The sequence below is a fragment of the Lontra canadensis genome, unplaced genomic scaffold, assembly GCF_010015895.1.
Source record: "Lontra canadensis isolate GAN:19392208 unplaced genomic scaffold, GSC_riverotter_1.0 scaffold45, whole genome shotgun sequence".
Classification (NCBI taxonomy): domain Eukaryota; kingdom Metazoa; phylum Chordata; class Mammalia; order Carnivora; family Mustelidae; genus Lontra; species Lontra canadensis.
In genome coordinates, this window is record NW_022631039.1 from 14,018,577 (window position 1) to 14,040,600 (window position 22,024).

Genomic DNA, 22,024 nt, shown 5'->3' on the forward strand with positions numbered 1-22,024 from the left:
CAAGGGGGGAATCTCAGCACAGCCCTGTTTGCCGGCAGACCGCCCACCTCCAGGTGCCCTGGGGGTATTCAGAGCCGCAGAGTCTGTGACTGGAGCCCTCAAAGAGCCAGGTGGGGACTGCCTGCTGCAGGGACGCAGGTCCAGCCCTGAGCCTGCCCCCTGCCAGCTGACCCTGAAGCTCCTTTCTGCCATGCAGGACCCATGCATCCAGTGTGGTCTTGGGGGGCTCATGCATGTGGTCTGGGGGTGCTGCACACTGCAGGCAGCACTCTCCTGGGGGGGTGTTTTGTCTTCCCTTGGGTCCCCCGGGAGAGTAGTGGACTGTCTTCCTGTTGTGTGTCCTGTGCTCCCCAGAGCTGAGTGCTCGGCCTGCAGAGTGTGTGTGGGTGTCTGTCTGGCCAAGGATGGCAGCCTTGGGGCGACACATGGTCTCCCACTTGGCTCTCCCCTCCCCTTCCTTTGAGGAATTTGGGTTGCCGTTTCCCTTGCTCTGGGGCTTATAGCTCCCACTCTGGGACGTCCTCTTTTCTGGGGCTCCCTTGGGGCTCTGCACTAAGCTTTTACAGAGGGCTTTATCCCCAGCTTTATGAAAGTCTCTAAATAAATTAGATCCATTGGTTAGGCTTTGCTGGTGATTTTTATTAACCTCCGGTTAAAGAAATATTGCTAGTTACAGAAGCGTGATTTATTCCCGTGTAAGCCGGCCTCGTTTAGCCACCTGTAAGCCCCCGGGAGGAACAGCTCCGTATTGATGCGAAGTGCTGGGCGGTAATGAGAGGCATATGTAAGGAGAGGGCTTGGTGGCTGGAGGGGCTGGGAACCTGTGTTTCAAAAGGACTTTTCCCTTTTGCATGAAATAACTGGGGAGAGTAGCCATCTCACTGCAGTGCGGGTGGAGAGCCGAGCCCTGGTCATGCCTCCCGCAGACTCCAGACCCACATCCAGGGACTGAGTTCCAGGCGTGGAGAGCAGTGCAAACTGGGGGCGCTGAGGTCAGGGGGTGGGTGACCTTCCCTGTCAACCCTGGTTCCTGGTGGCCCCGCCGTGGAGGCGGCGATGCTACCAGGCAGGCTCGGAGGCCTGGGCTCAGATTCTGTGTGGCTTGGGGCATAGGACCTCCCACCTGAGTTTCTGCTTCCTGTGTGGGATGGAGGGGCGTGGGGTATGGCCCCTTCCCTTAACTTCCCTCCTCTGCATCGGGGACATGGAGGTGACCCGTGTGCCTTTGATACGGGAGGTGGTGCTTGTCAGCCTCCTTCCCTGCTGTGCTTGTCACTCAAGCAGGTGGCTTCCGTGCACACACTGCCTTCTCTTCTTGGTGGAACCTGGTGACACTGAGCAGGACAAGTGGGCACCACGCAGGCTGTGGGGCACCAAGGATGTCGTGTCTGGAGCACAGGCGTCCATGTCAGCCCCGATCTCCAGGCTGCTGCCTCGGCTGCCTCTGTTTCTAGACCACATTTGTAAATGCTTGTGGGTAAAATCCAGACTGTACACCAGTCTCTTTGGGGGTGCTCGTGTTTTTAGGGAACCATTCCAAGCACATGACTTCTTGGTGGTGCCCTGTGGCCAGACCTGCAGCCCTGTCAAGGTGGCATGACTCCCCAGAGTGAGTGTGGACGTTCGGATATGGCTGTGGGTGTGCTGCGTGGGATCCAGACATGGTCCCGCTGGGCCCGACGCCCTCTGCCGCCATGGGAGGAGCTGATGGTCAGGGCTTCTCTGATGGCAGGTCAGCCCTGTGTCAGGGCTCGACAGCTGCCTCCTTAGAGCCGTGCAGGCCACTGGCCCTGACTGCCTTCAGCGTTTGCTGCAATTCGAATCCTCTTGGGCCTGCCCTGACATGTGCTTTCTGCTCAGCCCATGGCATCTGGCCGCCTTGGACCCCTTGTCTTCCTCTGTACCTTCGCACGTTGTTGGAGCCCCTGCTGCCGGACTGTGGCCAGCGGTGACCCAGGCTCCTGCAGAATCGCAGAGCCACATACTGTGAGCCCAGCTGGACCCAGTGACTTCACAGCCTCAAAGCCACTGCCACCTCCCTCTTGCCTGCAGAAGGAGGTGTGTGGACCTGTCTGGAGCCAGGTTCTCCGGGGCCTGTTGGCTGTCCGTTCCCACTGACGTGGACTAAGCACTGTCTCTGTGTGAGCGTGCTGTGTGTTGGCGAGGCCGATGGGACCACCCCGCACACTGTGCTGGGAGAGACCTCAGGGCCCAGAACCCTGTGTCTGGGCAGTTGGGCTCGGTGGAGCAGCCCAAATTCCAGGGGGCAGCTGTGACTCGGCCTTTTGTGGGCCACATACCAAGTGTCCCTTCCGCAGGCGGGTCCTTGCAGACACCCCCAGTGCTGTCCTGGCAGGACCCCCCTGGGCCACGAAGGGCCTCCTGTCAGAGCAGATTGCTGCGTGGCTTTTCAGAGGATTAAAGTTAATTAAAGAGTTCTTCCTTGCTTTCATTTCCGTGTATCTGCTGGCTATTTACATGCTAATGCAAGCCCTGCCGTCCAGAGTGAGGAAGGTGTCAGCTCCAGGCACCTCATCATGCAGGAAAACAGTGGGAAATGAGATGAGCGCTCGTTTATAGATTTATATTGTGTCCCTGTGGGTAGTGAGAGGTGTGCGGATTCAAACACATTTGAAAGTCAGTGGCACAGTCTTTTTTTTTTTTTAATATTTCCTGAAGTGTCTACAAGGCTGACTTGAATTTTCTCCATTAAGGCCGCATCTTACGCTGCATAATTGAATGCATTATGCATGGCAATCTCTTTGCATAAGCAATTTTATAAAGAAAGAGGACGCAGAAAGTGGAGTCCAGACTTTGCAAGTGCAGCTCTGTCCTTGCAGGCAGCCCAGTTTCCGGGGTGAGGGGCTTTCCGCCCAGAGGGCCAGCTGGTGGCTGTGTTTTCTGGCTCTTAGTAAAGCTCTCCAGATGGAGAAACCATGTGGGGTGCGTGGGGGGTCCTGTGAAATGCGTGTGGGTAGATGAGGGAACGCGGCTGCCATTGCAGGCCGTGCTTGGGCTGCAGCGTCCAGAGGTCTCGGGGGTGTTCCTGTCGAGGGCGTGTGTGTGTGTCATTTTCTTTTTCCGTAACCACACCTTTTACAGGGGGATCGTCCTCCCTGACTTTTTTCTGCGTGCCTCACTGGAACAGAGCGAGTGAGTTTCTCCTCCAGCTTTCCCCTCCCCCTTGGGGGCCTTGGTGGTCAGTGGCATCTTCACAGCATGGAGGTTAGTACCATTTGATGGAGTCCTACCTTCCTCAGGCAGAGAGGGTTTCGTGGTCCATCACTAAATTAGATGCCTTCAAAGCCCTTCCTCGTCTGGTTGAATTCACACATTGGGAATGTCACTGGAGAGCCTGAGCAATGCTGGACACTGTCTAGTTACCAGAGCGAGCGTCTGAGGGCAGCATCAGCTGCGGTGCCCAGCACCGAGCTTGCTGAATGTCTGTAGAGAGCGGCTAACACTTTGCTGTCTAGGAGGATGGAGAATTCCTGTCTTCTCCTTCGTGCTAAGCACAACTAACAACCCTGGACATTATGTGTAAAACAAACATAAAAGACACAGGAAGATGGTGGCTGGAGACCTCAGGACCTAGGAAACACCATGCGGTGTTTTGCTTTTTTGTCTTATCCCATGGTTGGAGCTGGAGGAGTCACCCGGAAGCACCAGGGGCCCTGAGCACCTGTGGAGCCGGACACGTTAGACCGTCGCTGGAAGTACAAACGAGCCCGTGGTGGCTGAGCTCAGTAGTGGAAGGCGGGAGCTGTGGGAGGTGTCCCTGAACCTGGAGACCGGGCAGTGGGAACCTGCCAGCGTGCCCCCGCACAGAGCAGTGCATCTGCAGAAACACGGCAGCGGCATCTGAACAGAAGCCCATGCTCACATGGGTGTCCTCCACACCCCCAGGACAGGAGAGGCAGGGCTGATGGGCCTCCCAGCGACGACAGGGAGCTGCGGGGGGGTTGCTGGTCTCTTCAGTACGACAGGCTTTTTATTTCTTCCTGAGTCAGTTTTGGTAGTTTGTGTCTGTGGGAATTTGTCCATTTCACTAGGTTGTTGGAGACTTGGTGTCTAGTTGTTGATAGCATTTTTTTATGGTTCTTTTTATTTCTGTAAGGTCAGCGATACTGCCTCTGTCATTTCTTTCAGTTACCTGAAACTTTTCTGTATTTTTTCCCAGCTTGGCCTAGCTAAAGGTTCATCGATTTTACTGATCTCTTTAAAGAGCCACCTTTTGGCTCTGCTGATTTCTCTGTTGTTTTCTGCACTCCTTTTTGCTTACTTCTGCTCTCATCTTTATTACTTCCTTTCTTCAGCTTGCTTTGGGTCAGCTGATATTTGAGGAAGATGCAGAAGCAGTTCGGTGAAAGAAAGATGGCCTTTCAGCAGGTCTCGCTGGAGCACTTAGGCACCCACAGACAAAAAATCGAACCTTACACTTCATATAAAAAGTAACCACAAAATTAAATGTGGAACATAAAAGTACAAGCCTTTTATGAAAAAAAAAAAAAAGAAAGAAAGAAAGAAAATTTTCAGGGTCTAGGCAAAGAGTTCTTAGACCGGGCCATCGAAAACACGATTCGTCAAAAGGAAAAGTGATAAACTGGACTTTGGAACGGCTGAATGATCCGTGCTGTGAGAGACCCTAGTCCGGACTGCAGAGAGGCGTGCAGACAGCGCGTTTGCAAGCCACGTGTCTGACCAGGACTGTTAGTGGCTATGTCTGAAGAACCCTGAACCCTCCACAGCAGCGAAAATCTAATTAGAAAACTGGCACGCACAGATGGCGGATGGGTGTAGGAGAAGCACCGATAGCCGACAGGGAGATGCAAGGAGAACCACAGTGAGGGATCGCCGCACACCTCCGAACGGTTAACAAGGCTGGCAAGGCTGCGGAGAAACTGGATCCCTTGCTGTGCTGGCGGGCACGTAAATGGGCACAGCACTCTGGGTTATAACGTCTCCATTGTTGAAAGCTCAACCGCAGTGACCAGATGGCCCAGCACTTGCACTCTGGGCATTTATCCTGAAGTAATAAAACTGACGTATGGGACTGTTCCTGGCAGCTTTATGTGGACCAGCCCCGAGTGGAGAGAACTCCAGTGTCCTCCGGCAGGAGGCGGTTGCACACGGCAGGAGGGCCGTTGGGTTGGAGTTGGTCGGACCCAGGTGACCTTCTCTCTCCAGCTACTCCAAGCTACTGTGATTCCTTCTCTCCTCCTCTGTCCCTGGGCATTTCCACCCTCGGGTGCTGGCATGGGTTGTGACCTTTCCCCTCCAGGGCTTTGACCCTCTGTGGAGTGGCCCCAGTCAGCATCGTGAGGGCTCCAGGCAGATGTGTCTAGAGGTGCCTTGGAACCCTGAACCCTTTTAAAACCTAGAATGCCTCTTTTGGTTTTTGTCCTTGATGATAATACTGCACATTTGGGAGCTTTCAAATGCTCCCAAAAAAGTATAAAAAGTATAAAGAAGACCTTTTACAAGACCTTAATTCCTGTACCCAGAGGTGGCATTGAAATCATGTTTTTAAGTTTCCTTCATTTCTTCCTTCCTCCCTCCTTCTCCCTTTATCTAGCCATTCATTCGTCTGTCCATCCTTCCGCCCATGCATCTGTTTATCCAGCCAGCTACCTGTCTGTCATTCCATCTATCCGTCCATCCACCCACACTTCTATCCCGCTGTCTACCCATCTGTCCGTGCACCCATCCATCTGTCCACTCATCCATCTGTCCGTCTGTCTGTCCATCCATCACGGGCTGGTGACCGTAGGGCCAGGTGCTGTGGGATCAGCTGTGTTCCCGCAGGTGTTCCAGATATCAGGAGAATGGGCATGATCAGGACAGACAAGACCTGTTTGTGTCCCGTGTTTGTCACTTAACATTTATCATGACAAATGCTTGGTCATTAAACAGTTTTTGAAAAACTATTGGAAATTTAGACTGTTTTTAATTTTTCATTAGTTTTGGTGGTGGGAACAGCATCCTTGAATGTAACTTGTGGCCCCATCTCTGACTCATTTCTTTCTTTCTTTCTTTTTTTTTTTTTAAGATTTTATTTATTTTTTCGACAGACAGAGATCACAAGTAGGCAGAGAGGCAGGCAGAGAGAGAGAGGGGAACCAGGCTCCCCACCAAGCAGAGAGCCCAATATGGGGCTCAGTCCCAGGACCCCGAGATCATGACCCAAGCTGAAGGCAGAGGCCCTAACCCACTGAGCTACCCAGGCGCCCCTCTGACTCCTTTCTTAAGATGTGTGTCGGAGCCTGGAATTCCTGGTTATAGGGGAGGAGCACTGCTGGGAGCCTGGGTCAGTGCTGCTGGCGTGTCCATCGCCACTCTCATCAGCAGCTCATGTCATGTTGCTTTGCGTGAGAGATGGATCTTACTGGATTTCTGTGGCCCTTGCCCAAGACTGCATTCAGTCCTCTCCCGTCTTAGACGACACTGTTTTCCAGAGGAGGGAGGAGATTTCCGGGGATTCAGTAGCTTGCCAGAAAGCATTGCCAGGAAGTGGGAGAGCCAGATTTGCAGCCCGAGTCTAGTCCCTCTGCAAAGGGAGGGCATCTGAGAAGCAGGGAAGGCCAAGCAAATGAAGGGTTTTTGCAGTCAGATTTGTACGGTAGTGCCCTGTGGCTGCTCTGTCGTGCTTTGAAGAGTCAGCTGGCCACTTGAAATGTCTGTGCCATGTCGAGCTCTCATTGCTGTTTGAACCGTGTGACCTTTGCTGCTGGAGGAGTCGGAGCCCGCTGGCGCGGGATATAGGTGAGGGGGGCCTTTAGTCAGATCCCGTCATGGTCCTGTAAGCCCCTGGGAGGTGAGCTGCCCCCGTGCTGGGCTGTGACTTGGCCATGCAGGCCTCCCTCCTGCCTGTCCTGCTGCCTGTCGTCAGGAAGAGGAGAGCCGGGGGATGAGGGGGACTGCAGGGGTGCTCTGGCCTGTGGTGCAGCGGCTTCTCTGCCCTGTGGTGATGGAGCCGGGAGGCTGCCGCCAGTGTGAGCAGCTGCCTTGGCTTCTCTGAGTCCCTGGTGAGTCCCTGGGCTGGTGTCCCCAGTCCCGTGGAGCACTTCTGCTTTCCTTGCTGAGGGAAGTGGGAGTCTGTTTTTCTCCTGGCTGGGCTCCTCTGTTCTGTGACCCGTTTGTTCTCCAAGCCTCAGCTGAGTTGGGGTGAGAGGAGCTTTTGTCCCTGAGTCCTCCAGCACTGCCACCCTGTTCGCTGGCCGGTGGGCCTGGAGGGGCAGTCGCACACAGAGACCTCGGCACAGCCATCCCCTCGGGAACCAGCCCCACATTGGGCCTCCTGGGTGGTGGAAGGGCAGGCCTGTAGCTGGGAACAGTGTCGGCCTTGTAAGCACCTGGAATAGGGACACTCAGTGTGGAGATGCAGCCTCTCCTTTGGCTCTGCTCGAGGCCAGTGGCAAGAAGCCATCATGTGTGATTTAGAAAGTCAGAGGCCAGAATGCCCTGCAGGGCCTGGCTGGTCCCTCCATCTCGAGTGCCAGTGCGGGCCTGGGGGACCCTGGGAGGGGCCCATGACTGCAGCATGGTGAGGGGGGACACGGGCAGAGGGGGCACGGGCAGAGGGGCCATGGGGAGAGGTTCCCTCCTTACCGCAGAGGCTGGGAGTGTCCTGGAGACTTGAGGGCCAAAGGAGTGGCTCGCCAGCTCTCCTAACCTGTGAACCTCACAGAGCTGCTGCAGGGGCATCGAGGCAGGGCCCCCCACCTCCAGCAGCTGGCCCCCACGCTCTTGACCCTGAAGGTCACTCACTGGGAGACTAGGCACCGACAGAGCCCTTCCACCAAGTACTGCGAGTCGTTCAGCAGTTATATTTTTAACATCTTTTCCTTGCTGAGTATTGTCTTGGGTGTTGAAAATTCAGCCGTGAAAGACAAAGAATGAATGTCTCACCTACCCCGTGGAGCTCGCCGTGTGGTCAGGGAGGCACAGAGAGTCCTGACCTAAATAGGAAGTTGTGATGATGGCCGGATGGTGGGCCACAGAGTGTGTGGATGGACCCCCCGACCCCAGCAGGGCCCCTGTCCTGGGACGCCCTTCTCCTGGGACATTCCCCCCCCACCCAAGCAGGCCCCTGCCCTGGGTCACCCACTATAGTGGGTCCCCCGTCCTGGGCCATCCCCTCTCCCCACCCCACCCTGAGCGGCCCCAGTCCAGTGGTTCAGTGGGAATAACCAGGCTTGTATTTTTTTTTAAAAGATTTTATTTATTTGACAGAGATCACAAGTAGGCAGAGAGTCAGGCAGAGAGAGAGGGGGAAGCAGGCTCCCTGCTGAGCAGAGAGGCCGATGTGGGGCTCGATCCCAGGACACTGAGATCATGACCTGAGCCGAAGGCAGCGGCTTAATCCACTGAGCCACCCAGGCGCCCCCCAGACTTGTATTTTGCTGTTTAATGGGCAAAGACACTCCAAGAAGGTCGGGGTAAGAATAAATTGATATTATGGGTTTTACATAAATGACCCTACTTGGTCTTAAACATAAACCGATGAAAGGAGATTCCTCATGTTTCCTGGCTGACAGAACCGAGGCCCCTGGCAGAGTCACTCACTCACGCCTGCCCTGGTGCCATGTGGGGCCTGGAGTCCAGGACCTGCCATAGACGCGGCAGTGTGAAGAGCTGAAAGCAGGCCTTTTCGTTGGTTGCTCCGTCCTGGGGACCCGGTGGTTGGTGGCCTGCGGTGTTTATGGGATGAGTGAAGGTGGTGGATCTGGGTGTGAGCTTTCTGGTGTCCTGGGCCTGTGGGGCTGTCAGCATGCGTGTGCCGAGACCCTGATGGCATGAGGCCACGTGGCCAAGCTGAGAGAGCAGTGCATGGGGTGGGGGTATCCCGCGGACCCAGAGGTGGAGAGGAACCCGCGTGTGGAAGTGGCGCTGCAGGGTAGAAGATGGGGCTTGGACAGTCACCTGAGCCGATGCCCCTTTGCTGTCCTTCTGGAGAGTTGCCTGATGCACCCTGCCATCCGAGCTGGTTCTGTTCCTGGTGTGCTGCCGCGGCCTCCTGCCTAGGCGTCCTCACCCCCACCTCCCCCGTGTTTTCTCCTTCGTGGCCCTACTTGCTTTTTCGGCATTTACTTCCAACTCTCCCCCCAGGCTGAGGTCTAGGAGAGCAGGGCTTCCTGTAGAGCTGCTCTAAGCTCAGGGGGACATCCATGCCACTGGACACGAGCTAACTTATTTACTTACTTTCTTTCTAAGATTTTATTTATTTGAGAGAGACAGACAGGAGGAGCCAGGAGGAAAGGGGGAAGCAGAGCTCTTCACTGAGCAGAGAGCCCGATGCAGGACCGGACAGATGCTTAACCGACTGAGCCACCCAGGTGCCCCAGACGTGAACTTCCAATTGAGGATGCAGAGCAGCGTGACCTCCCTTGGTCTTGTTGGGGATGCTTCCCAGTGATGGGTCATTGAGCTCGGAGCCCCTGTCTAGATTTCTGTCTGGTCAGCAGAGCAGTGCTCCGAAGGAGGGTCTGGCAGGGGGAGCCCCTCCCTGAGCTCTGGGGTCAGCTCCTTAGAGAGGGCCAGGTGGAAGGACAAAGCCTGACTAGTGTCTGATCTTCTCGTTTGAGGAAGGACTTTTAAAATTAGAACTAATTGGGTCATGTCCTGTGTCCTAGAGGCACGGGGTTTGGTGCTTTAGTGAGTGGTGAAGGCCTTGGGGTCACTGTTGCCCGTTACCTTCCTATGCTCTGTGATCCCAGGGCCGTGGGCTAGGAGCTGTCATGGAGCCTGGGTTTATAAAATGTGTCTCCATCCTGGGTTCCATGCCACCTTCAGCACAACAGCTGAGCCCCCGGCCCCTGCTTCCTGCAAACCTGGGCTCAGATCTCAGCGCCATCACGAGCACCTGAGGACCCTGGTCACGTTGAGCAAGTTCAGGAACTCCATAAGCCTGTTTCCTCACCTGAGAGGGTGAGCCCCTGCCTCCCCTGGCTGTTCCAAAGATGGCGCGACGGACTGTCATGTTCACTCGCATGATGGCCGAATGGATATTTACTGAATGGCTGTTAGCTGTGGGGCGCTGTGCCAGGCGCTGGGCACCCCACAGTGAAGGAGAGGCCCAGTGAGCCATGGCGTGCAGTCACCACCTCGCTGGGCACCTCGCACGTGGGGGGTCCACCTGGGCTCTGGTGCCCATGCCGAAACCTTCCAGCGGGGAAAGCCGGCCCATCTCGTTCAGCTTTTGCTTTACAGCCGTGGCGGGGACAGGGCTCGGAGAGGGAGGGGCCGCTCTGACTCCGGCGAGCTGGCTGGGACCCCAGTCATCAGACCATCCCTCCGCCCCCCAGCTCCAGTGAACGGTGCTTGACCCAGAGCCAGGCCACGGCAGCTCGCGCTCTACCCATGTGCCCCCCCCCACACACACACAGCACGGACGCAAGGCTGCCTGCTTGGATCATCCGCACGCGTGTACCGCGCTGCTGTCAGGAGTGATGGCCACAGACGCGTCCTATACCCACCATAAATGAAATGGCAGTTTGTATTAGGGAGTGTGAGATCTCAGTAAAATTGCTTTGGGAAATCTCAGTTGATTCCTGCTTTGTTGTAGGGCTTTTCATCGGGAGGTTGAGACTGTGGGAAGGTGGCTGGCAGTGAGGACACGAGCAGCAGGTTCCCCCTTCCCCTGCCTGGCCACAGTTGCTGGCCGAGGATGGGCTGGGGAGGGCCGTGGTCCGTGCTGGGGTGGGCTCCTGGCCTCCTGCTGCTGTTGGGGGGACGCCCGAGGGTGCTGGTGGACCTGCCCGGTGTCAGGCCTGCCCTGTGCCCGCCAGCCTGTAGGAAGGAGTGCTTGGCCTCGCTCTCCGGGTGGTAAGGTGAGCCGCTCGAAAGACTGCAAAGAGTCACAGCAGCAGAGAAGGTGGTAGGACCCAGAGGCGGGAATGAGGTGTCATCAGGTGTTTGCTGTCAGGTGTGGTGGCTGCGGGCACAGGAGATCCCGAGGCCCCTGGAAAGCTGCTGGGAGTGGGGTCTCGGCTCCTTTGTGTTGAGAAGGGGACAGTGGTGTGTGGGACCATGGGCCAGCTCTTCTAGCGGACCCACCAGGGCGACATGGGTGTGTTTAGAAGCATCTCACCAAGCCCAGACGAAGTTTCTGCCGCTTTCTTGAGCGTTCCACTGCCTGTTGTGGAAGCTTGGCAGTGCCCAGCATTTGCACAAGCCAGTCCGGAGCCCTGTGCTTACCAGGATGTCGCTGGCCTCACAGGGGATGCGTGTTTGCTGCCTCGCCCCCCGCCCCCAGCATCTCTGGGAGAGTGTGGGGAAAAGCCCTGTCTGCGAGACCCCAGGCTGAATTCTCGGGAACACAGCCCGGGTCTCCTGGCAGGGCTCCCCCCCCCGCCCCCCCCACTGGCATTGGTTCTGGGGGGCTTTGCTCCCGATTTGTGGACATTTGACTCTGTCATGCTTCACTGGTCCTTACCCTGTCACTCCATTGTCATCCAAGCTCTGGGCCAGCCTTCTGAAGTTTTCACCCTCAGCAATCCTTGCCCAGAGCCCCCCAAGCGCCCCCTTTCCAGACCGTGCAGTATGATTTTCAGAACTCCCTTGGGCAGCCCTGCCATGCCACCACCTGACTGAGGATCAAGCTGCCTCAGGGAGTTGGTCTCTGGTCTCGATATTGCTTTCCGATGAGCTGTTTTTGGTGTGACTGGACAGCCACAGCCACGCTTTTAAAACTACAGAATCTTGTTTGTTTACTATTTATTTGTTTCAGCTTTGCACTGGCCTGCAGCACACGTACATCAAGAGCTGTCCTAAGAGGACGAGCCTGTGAGTCACAGGAAATCCAGTCCCTTGTGCTCAGCTCCCAGATGGACAGCTAGTGCCATCATTGGCACCCCGGATGCCCCTCTTTCCCATGACACCGCACAAGGCGATGCCTTTCTGCTGTGAACACTGCGCACCCCCTTCCCTGTTTTTAAGTTTTATGTAAATGGAATCCTACAACATGTAATCTTTTGTATTTGCTTTCTCATGCTCAAAATCAGGTTTCTGTGGGCAGTTACTTCTTTCTGTTCTCTGAGTGGACCACATTATGCTTTTTCATGCACGCATTCGTGTATAATTTTGAGTTTCTCCGCTTCTGGGTGAGGGTGAACAGTGTTGGTGTGAACGTTCTCCACTTGTCTTTTGGTGCACTTAGATCTGAATTGGTGCCTGAGCACCCAGGAGTGAGCTGCTCCGCCACGGGCACGTGACGTGGGGCACGGGAGGGGTCCACTTCTGTGCGTGTGATGGGGTGCACACCTGCTGGCAGTGAGCGAGCACTCCTGTAGCCTCAGAGCCTGCTCTCACTGGAGCGTTCAGCTAGGCAGCTGCGTGTCAGTGTGGGTGGTGGGTCTGCCTGTGTCTCCAGTTTGCGTTTATTTCCCAGGGTGTGGACGGGGGCGGGCACCTCTTCATGTGCCTCCCGGCGGGTGGAGGCCCCTCTAGTGAGGCCCCCGGCACACCCACTGTCTAGTTTTCTCTCATCTGCTGTTCTCTTTACGATCAGTAAGAATTCCTCATGCTTTCTGCATGCTGGCCTTTAGTCAGGTGTTTGCACGCAGATGCCTTCTGCCTGTAGCTGGTTTTCACTCTCTCCGACTTAAAAGATCCAAACTATAATGCAGTCTAATTTATCGTGTGAAAATTCCTTGTTGGTTATCATTTCCCATGTCCTCTCTAGGGAACCCTCACCTGCCCCATGGTCACTGATGTATGTGTCAGTATTATCTTCTTTTCCGCTTGGCCTTTCCACCCTGAGGGCTCAGAGCACAAAGCTTGACTGTGTCATGGCGAGCTCCCCCCATCTCCCCTGCAACTATGTCCTGTCAACTTGACTTATGAAACGCTTCCTTTCTCACCGCCCCACTGAGCTGCTTATGTGGTAAAACCAGGGTCCCCCTATGCACCAGTCTGTTTCTCTCTCTTTTTCCCCAGACCACACTGCCTCCATCCCTGGGACTCTGCTCAGCCCTGTTACCTGATAGAGCCAGTCCTTCCTCCCTGGCTGCCTTGGCTGGTGGTGACCCTTTATGTTTTCATGTGGGGTTTAGAAGTCAGTAAGCCTGCTGAGATCTCTGTTGGAGGTGTAGCACCATCTTGGTAAGGGTGCATCTGATCCATGAACATGGTATGTATGCTTCTGTGCTTTTTAGGTCATCTCTTTTTCCTCTCAGTGTTTTATAGGGCTTTCTAGTAGACCTCTCGTAGATTTGTTTTTTGTGTGTTTTTGTTTTGTGTGTTATTATAAATGGCATCTTCTCTAAAGTTTATTTTTCTAACAATTTTTTGCTGGCACAGAGAAATATAATTAAACTTTGATTATTGAGTTTGATCCAGCAACATTCTAAACTTTTTTTTAATAAGCTATTTGTGGATTCCATTGGATTTTCTGTGTTCACAGTGTGTCATCTACTCATAATAGTTTTTACTTCCTTGTACCTTTATGGCCATTCTCCCCTCCTGCTGCTGCTCAGGATCTCCAGTACTGTTTCAAACAGAAGTGCTTTGGTAACAGGTGTGTCAGAAGGAAATATGTTCACACTTTTCCCTGTTGCAGACTGTGGTGAAATTCCCTTACAGTTCTCATTTACTAAGAGCATTTTTGTTTATTGTCTTCACCATGAATAGATGTTGAATTTTTATCAAATGCTTTTTCTGCATGTACTGTGATGATCATATGATTTTTCTTTACTCCGTTAATGTGGAAAATCAAATTAATTGATTTTCAAATGTTAAACCGAGCTGGCATTTCAGGAATAAGCAAACCTATGTATGGTTTTCCTTCCTGAGTAATGCCTAGTTTGATTTGCTAGTAAGTCAGATAGGGATTTTTGCCTCTGTGTTTATGAGATTTTGACAACTAATTCTCATTTCTTCCAAATTCCTTATCAGGTTTTGATGTCATAGATTTTTCTGGCTTGATAAAATGAGTCAGGGATTCTTTTTTTCTCTTCTCTGTGATGGCGTTTGTGAGATCAGGGTATATCTTCTTTAAGGGTTGGGTAGATTTCACTAGTGAAGAGATCTGTGCCTGTGGGATTTTCTTGTTGGGAAGATTTTAAATTGGGGCTTTGATTTCTTTTAGTAAGTTCAAAGTCGTTTGGATTTTCTTTATGGATGATCATTCATCTTGATGACCTGCAGCTGTGTCTTCTTTTTCAGTCTGGCTGTTTGGTTGTGTAAGTGCTTGCTCTCTCGAACTGTCTCACAAAGAGTTTGTCGGTCTTACTGCTCACTTGAATGAACTGGCTTCTGGCGTTCTTGATTCTGTACCACATGTATTCTGCCTCATTAACTTCTATTTGTATACTTTTCCCTTTTCCTTTTTAATTTGTTGTTCTAACTTTTGAGCTACTTGATGATTGTTTTTTTCCCTCTTGTGCCTTTCAGGCTGTAAACATAGATGCATGCTGTAGTTAAGATACGTTATATTTTTCTTATCATTCATTTCAAAATACCAGTTTAGTGTGATTTTTATTTTGACTACAAGGTTATTTAGAAGTAGATTTAATTTCCAACATTTTGTGATCACCAAATTATTTATTTATAGCTTAGTTTCATTGTGTTAAAGACCACACTCTGGGATGTGTTGTATGATCCCCTAGGGAGCCGATGTTTGTAAATGGTCCATGCACCCATCAGAATCACGTGCGGTCTGTGTTGTTGAATGCGGTGTCTTTTAAGTCTCTGCATATCAGTTGTTAATCATACTGTAAGATTTTCCATGTCCTCAGTGATGTTTCTCCCTTTTTTTTCAATCCTGAGAGACCACCATTGGAATTTCCCAGCTTCACTGTAAGTTTGCCTATTTCTCCCTTTAATTTTGTCAATTATGGCAGCATATCTTTATTAGGCCCATATAGACTGAAAATAATTATCTTCCTGGTCCATTTAGCCTTTTATTATCATGAAATAGACTTTATAATTTCTTTTGATCTTTGAATCTCCTTTGTGTGATATTAATACAGATGTTATCAGCTTCCTTTTAATATAGCCTTTGTGCCTTTTACTTTCTCAAGTTTTGTTATGATTGTTTCCTCATTATTTTATTATGATGTCGCTCCTACACAGGTTAGAGATAGATTTTGTAGTTTTATACAGTCTGAAAATCTTTGTTTTTTTAAAATTGAAATATTTAATTTAGTTGCAATTAGTAATTAATTTCCCTTTTTTTTTTCAAAGAATTATTTATTTTAGAGAGAGAGTGCACTTGGGCAAGTGAGTGGGGGCAGAGGGAGGGTCAGAGGGAGAGAGAATCCCAAGCAAACGCCCCGCTGGGTGCTGAGCCCCACATAGGGCTCGATCTCTCAACCCTGAAAGCACAACCTGAGCCAAAATCGAGAGTCGGGAGGCTCGCCTGACAGCGCCACCCAGGCGCTGGATAAACGTGCTATTAGACTAACCACCTCACTACCTGCCTTTTGCTCATGTTCTTTTTTGTTTGTTTTTAATACTTTGTTATAGACTAACCATTTCCCCCTCATCATCTTGTCGTTATGCTTTAATGCAATTTTTTAGTGCCTGTTATGGTGATTACAGCAGACTTTCAAAGTCTCATAAAAAATAAATACTTCTTTCTCTTCTAGATGATTCAAAGGACCTTAAAACACGGTATCTATTGAGCTTTTGTCCATTTACAGACTGTTCTTGTTGAGCACTTTACACAACACACACACACACACACACACACCTGTAGCTGAAAACATACCATCATTATATTTTTTTAAAACGAGAATTCCAGGATAGTTACCACACTGTATTATGTTTAGTGTCAGGTGTACAATAGAGCCAAGTCATCGCTTCCATACGACACCCAGTGCTCATCTCCACAAGCGCACCCTTAGTCCCCACCACCTGTCTCCGCCCCACCTAGTGACCATCGGTGTGTTCTCTATAGTTGAGAGTCTGCTTTTTGGTCTGTCTCTTTTTTTTCTTTTGCTCATTTATTTCTTAAATTCCACGTACGAGTGAAATCACAGATTTGTCTTTCTCTGACTTATTTCGCTTAGCCTTATACTCTCCAGGACCATCCATGTCATTGCAAATGGCATGATTTCATTCTTTTCCTGGCTGAATAATACTCCTCAGTATAGAATGAATATATATATCACAGCTTCTTTTTCCATTTATCGATCAGTGGACTCTTGGGCTGCTCCCATAGTTTGGCTATTATGCATAATGTTGCGATAAACACAGGGGTGCATGTATTTTTTCTAATTAGTGATTTCATATTTTTTGGGTAAATATCTAGTAGTGCAATTTTTAGATCATAAGATTGTTCTATTTTTAACTTTCTGAGGAACCTCCATTCGGTTTCCAGAGTGGCTGCACCAGCTTGCATCCCCAGCAACATCGCATGGGGGATCCTTTCTCTCCACACCCTTGCTGACACCCGTCGTTGCTTCTGTTGTTGATTTTCGCCGCTGTGACAGGTGTGAAGTGGTACCTCCTGGTGGTTTTGACTCACATGTCCCTGAGGATGAGTGATGTCGAGCCTCTTCCCATGTGGCTGCTGGCCCTCTGGTTAACCTCTTTGGAGAATGTCTGTTCACATCTGCTGCCCCCTTTTCAACTGGATTATTTGTTTTTTGGGTGTTGAGTTTTGTAACTTCTTTGTATTTTGGATACTAACCCTTTATCAGAGATGTGATTTGAAAATATCTTCCCCCATTCAGTAGGTTGCCTTTTAGTTTTGTTGATGGTTTTCTTCGCTGTGCGGAAGCTTTTTATTTTGATGAAGTCTCAGTAGTTTATTTTTACTTTTCTCTCCCCTGCCTCGGGAGACTTATCTAGTAAAATGTTGCCACGGCCATGCCTGTGTTCTCTTCTAGGATTTTAATGGTTTCCAGTTTCATATTTAGGCCTCTCATCCATGTTGAGGGTGTTGTATATGCTGTAAGAAAGTGGACCAGTTTCATTGTTTTGCATGTAGCAGTCCAGTTAGTTACTGTTGTCTTGTATGTTCATATAGATGTATGTTTCTCACCCTTTTTATTTTTTTTCATTACCACCTGCATCCCTGGGCATCCACCTGGGATCATTTCCTTGGGATCATTTTCTTCTGCTCGCAAAATGCCCTTCGGTGTGGCTCTGATGCTGAGCAATTAATTCAGTTTTTCCCAGTGTGAAAATGTGTTCCTTACAGTTTGACTTCTGAAGAATATTTTTGTTGGGTATGGAATTCTCGGTCGGTGCCTTGCAGCTGCCCCCATTGAGCCTGGACTTTTGTGTCTTTTGACTCGGACCGAGTGAGCACAGGAGCAAGCCACCTCCTTCCTGCGCCCAGTCCCTTGCCCGCTGTCTCCTCTCCAGCTCTTTGTGGGTGTCTTTGTTTTCTGTTTTATTTTAAGAAGGGATATAAATATTCTACTATATCTAGAATTATATTTTCATTAATAAACTTTGCTTTTGGGACAGTTTTGGGTTTATAGGAAAATGGAGGCGATGGTACAGAGCCCCTGTATTCTTTCCTGCATCCCACCATTTGACCTAACATCCCGCATGTTCCGTGGCCATGGCTGTCAGGATTGAGTGCACTAGTTTGGGCACAGGACCACTAACTAACATCTGTGCTTTAAGGTCTGCTCTTGTGTGGGTCTGTGGGTTTTGCAAGTACATGTCATGTGTGGACCATTATAGTATTATACACAAACATGTATGTATGACTGCTTCTGTTTTCTGCAAAAGATTTTAGGGAATTGGTACAATTTCATGCTTAAATATTTGGTGGAATTCCCAAGTGGAACCATCTGAGTCTGGTGCCTTGTTTTTAAGAAGGTTATTATTAATTCAACTTCTTTCAATAGATATAAGCCGACTCAGATTTTCTCCTTCTCTTCTTGCAAATTGTGGTAGTTTGTGCCTTTCGAGGAATTGGTCCATTTCATGTAAGTTACCAAGCTTCTGGGCATGGGTCTGTTCATAATACTTCTATTCTTCTTCATATCCCCGCGATTAGTAGTGATGACCTTCTCTCACATCTGATATTAGTGTTTTCTGTCTTCTCCCTGTTGTTTAATCTCGGTCAGTCAGCTAGACATTGGTTTTGTTGATTTCTCTCGATTGATTTCCTGTTTCCAATTTCATTGATTTCCGTTCTAATTTTTATTACTTCTTTTCTTTTGCTTTAGGCTTACAGTGCTCTTCTTTCTTCAGTTTTCTAAGATGGGAGCTTAGATGATTGATTTCAATTTCTTTCCTAAACTAAAATACGCATTTGGTGCTGCCTGTGCCCTCTAAACCCTGCTGCATATTGTGTTAAGTTTCATTTCATTTAGTTAAAAATACTGTTCTGTTTCTCTTAAGACTTCTGTGACCCATGTGTTTTTTAGAAGTGTTGTTTAATCTCTAAATAGTTTGGGGTTTTTCAGCTATCTTCCTGTTATTGACTTCCATTTTAATTCCAAAGTGCTCTGAAAGCTTACTCAGTATGATTTCTATTCTTTTAAGTGTGTCCAGGTGTGTTTTATGGCCCAGAACGTGGTCTGGCTCGGGTGAATGTTCTATGCGAGCCGGAGAAGAATGTGTGTCCTGCTGGTGGCGGGTGAAGTATTTTATCAATGTCAATTAGATCCCTTTGATTGATGGTGCTATTTGGTGCAACTATATCCTTACTGATTTTCTGCCTGCTGGATCTGTCAATTACTGATAGAGGGTGTGGAAGTCTCCAGCTACACTAGGAGATACGTCTGTTTCTCCTTGCTGCTTTATCAGTCTTGCTTCACGGATTTCAACCCTCTCTTGTGAGGTGCATGTGTGTTTAGGACTGGTATGTCTTTTTGGGAATACTGACCCCTTTATCATTATGACATGCCCCTCTTCTTTTCTTTCTTTCTTTCTTTCTTTCTTTTTTTTTAAGATTTTTATTTATTTATTTGACAGAGATCACAAGTAGGCAGAGAGGCAGGCAGAGAGAGAGAGGGGGAAGCAGGCTCCCTGCTGAGCAGAGTGCCCCATGTGGGGCTCGATCCCAGGACCCTGAGATCATGACCTGAGTGGAAGGCAGAGGCTTAACCCACTGAGCCATCCATGCGCCCCATGGCATGCCCCTCTTATCTCTGATAGATATTTCTTTTTCCTGAAGTCTGCTTTGCCTGAGATTAATAAATTTACTTCGTCCGCTTCATTGTCTTTTGATTGAGGTTAGCGCAATGTATCCTTCTCCACCCCTTAACTTTTATGTCTGTGTTTGTAAAGTGGGTTTTTTATAGACATATAATTGGGTCCTTTTCTTTCTTTCTTTTTTTTACTCCGCGTTGAACTTATCTTTCAGTTAGCGTGTCTCAGTCACTCACAGTGATACTGATCCAGTTGTTCGGCAGCCGTGAAGTTTGTTGCCATTTTCTGTGTGGACACTTGTTCTTGGCTCTTTTTCATTCTTCCCTATTGATCTGCCTGGTTTGGTTTTCAGGAGCGTCTTATAGGACTCCATTTCTTTCTTTTTCTCTGTTAACTCACGAATTACAGTTCTTAAGTGATGTGTCCTCACGGTGGTCCTTGAGTGTGCGGTTGTATCCCAGTCAGAGCCCATTTTGAAGCAGCGCTGTCCCTCTTCCCAGGGCGTGCAGGAGCCTGACTCCACTGCACCCCCAGGCCCTCCCTCTGTCCCTTTTTGCCACACTACCACTGACTCACCTCCCCACTGAGGCATGGTGGCCCGTCCCTGTGAGCGTTTTCTGTGCGATCAGTGCAGACTGAAGAAGGGAGACACTGGTTTGGCGTCACTAGCCCCTTCCCTGAAGCTCGCGCTTTCTTTCTGTAGATCAAGCTTCTGACTGCTACCGACTGCTCCTCTCCGGAGAATGCTCCCACGTGCTGTTTCCGTTTGAGGATGTCTGTATTTCCTCTTCTGTTTCACCCAGCATTTTCCTCTCAGCGCTTGGACGTTTTCACTCCCTCTTGTACTCACGTGCCGCCTCACTCTGTTGGGGTTTCTCTGTCTTTGGTTTCCTGAAGTTTGCACAGGAGGTGCCAGAGTGTAGATTCTGTGGTATTGATCTTGCTTGAGGTTCTCTGAGCTCGCTGGATCTGAGGTTTGAAAGATCTCCCCTGATGGCGAAGTCTTTGCTCGGCCACTGGCGTCTCAGTGCAGCTCCTACCCCTTTCGTAACTGCCCCTTATTCTGAGATGCTCTGCTTTTCTCTTTATTTCTCTCTCTCTTAATTTCAGTTTGGGAAGTGGCTATTGCCACATGCTGTGTCTTTGTTTCCTCTGCCTCTTCTATGCCCGTTTTCATCCTTCCACTCTGTTCCTGTGTTGTTTTATCCTTTCTCTTATTTTTGTGTTGATGGGTTGGCTCATTAGTTTTCAGGGTTGCTAATGCAGACACTAAAGTTATAGACTTCCTGCTGAATTTTTTCTTGCATCGTTTTTCTCTCTCATATTTTTCTCCATGTCTCCTCTTTTAGAGGTTCCCGGGCGTATTTAACGTAGCAGGTGCTTAATGATATCTTTATCCCTGTTGGAACAATTTAAGGCCCCAGGCCTCCCTTAAAGGCTTTTATTATATTTTATATTAGTTCTTTGTTTCCTGAATTTCTGTTTCTGATTTGTACGTCGCTGGCTGGTACCTCCACATCACAAAGTTGAGAAGTTATGAACAGGTGCACAGTGAGCAGCACACCTCTACCTGCCTTGCCCTGTTCACCCATATGAAGGCGGCCAGGGGTCTGGCTGAGCTTCCGGAGAGTGTGTGCGCATGCGCGTGCGCCTGTGCCCTGTCCCGTGCGCGTGCCACTCCTTCCCCACCTCCTCCGTGGCCTCAGCGTCTCAGCTATTTAAGTGTCTAGTGTCGCCGCTGCGCCTTCCTCGTTGGCGGGCCAGGAGCTGCGTTCATGCGCCCTGTCCCACCCGGAGAGTCTGGGCACCTGGTGACCTCACGCAGTCACGGTTGCCTGCGTCCTGGGATCCGTCCTGCGTGGCCTCCTCTGGGGAAGCTGTTGCTTCCTCTACCCCAGCCGCCCTGTTGCCGCAGCATTTTCCCACCCTCCCCGTGACAGGCTTTTGGGGCCTCGGCCAGGCTCTCCTGCTCTGGACGGGCTGCGGGCTGCTGCAGCTGAGGCTGGGGCTCGTGGTCACTTCTGGAAGTTACTTGAGCTGGGTGGTTACCCTCCTGTCCTTCCTGCCCTTCCTCCCAAATGTTGATGGAAACCCTGCCCTCCCCTGTTCTGCCGGGGCCCTCGGCAGCTGGCTCCCATCTGTCCGGCTTGTCCCTTCATGTTCTCTTCTGTAGCCCCGAGTGTCTCTTTAGCCACAGCCCCCATTGCTGTGTTACCTACTTAAGTGTTTGATTGTTTGTTCACCTTGTTGAGCTTCATTTAGTCTGCTTTTTGTCTTTGTTCTAAACTTATTGTTTCTTGCTGATACGGTAAATCCCTTTATTGTTTGAAACACACCCTGTGAACCTTTTCTTCCGCTTCTGGTGGTTCTATTACCTGATGCTGTGGGTTTCATCCTCCTCGTTCTTGTGTTTGCGGTTCTGTTTTCAGTTGTGCTCTGCTCTGTGATCTAGTTTTATTTTTATTTCATTTTACTATGACCTTACGATCCTTAGAACTTTGTCTTTGGAACTGGTTTGACGCTTGGAGTGAGGGTCTGCTTTTCTAGCCAGGATCTCTGTTCCCTCCTGTCACGTGCCTACACGCACCTGCGGCCTTGAGCTGCCGTGTGGTTGTCCGCCCACAGGCGGTGCTGGTGTGCCTATGAGCGTGTGCCACCGTCTGTTTCGTTCTAAAGATTGCCCACTGGGGAGACTGACTTTTCGGTTCTGGTTCTCTGATCTTCCCTCCTGTTCAGGCACCACATTTTTTGCTTCTCCCCTACGTGGGGTACTAATTCCATTCCACCCCAGGGAGCTCCTGCCCCGGACTCCAGGGCTGCCCACTCCCTCTGGACTCAGGAGGAGAGCGGTGGGGGCGGGGGGGGCTTAGGGTCCATTTACATGAGAGGGGGGCGCACGTGTGAGAGACCACATTCCTTAGGACCATGGGCTGGGGTATTTTGGTGCAGGGGAGTGCACGGAGTA

At 50.5% G+C, this 22,024-nt stretch overlaps 1 protein-coding gene across 4 annotated transcripts in view; it reads left to right on the plus strand.

Moving 5' to 3' along the window:
- Positions 1-22,024, plus strand: part of LOC116876547 (mitotic spindle assembly checkpoint protein MAD1-like) — a 190,673-nt gene that overhangs the window by 17,829 nt on the left and 150,820 nt on the right. Inside the window, exon 1 of one of the 4 annotated variants that reach the window (XM_032872807.1) lies at positions 6,549-6,762. The exons of 1 other annotated variant lie outside the window; for it this stretch is intronic. Coding sequence is in view for 2 of the 3 variants with exons in the window: in XM_032872804.1 (XP_032728695.1) it covers positions 18,431-18,544 (114 nt within the window). In the remaining variant the exon portion in view is untranslated. Of the gene's footprint in view, positions 1-6,548; positions 6,763-12,913; positions 13,130-18,422; positions 18,545-22,024 lie in introns of those variants that run through there. 2 more of the 4 variants (XM_032872805.1, XM_032872804.1) reach the window with 2 other exon arrangements.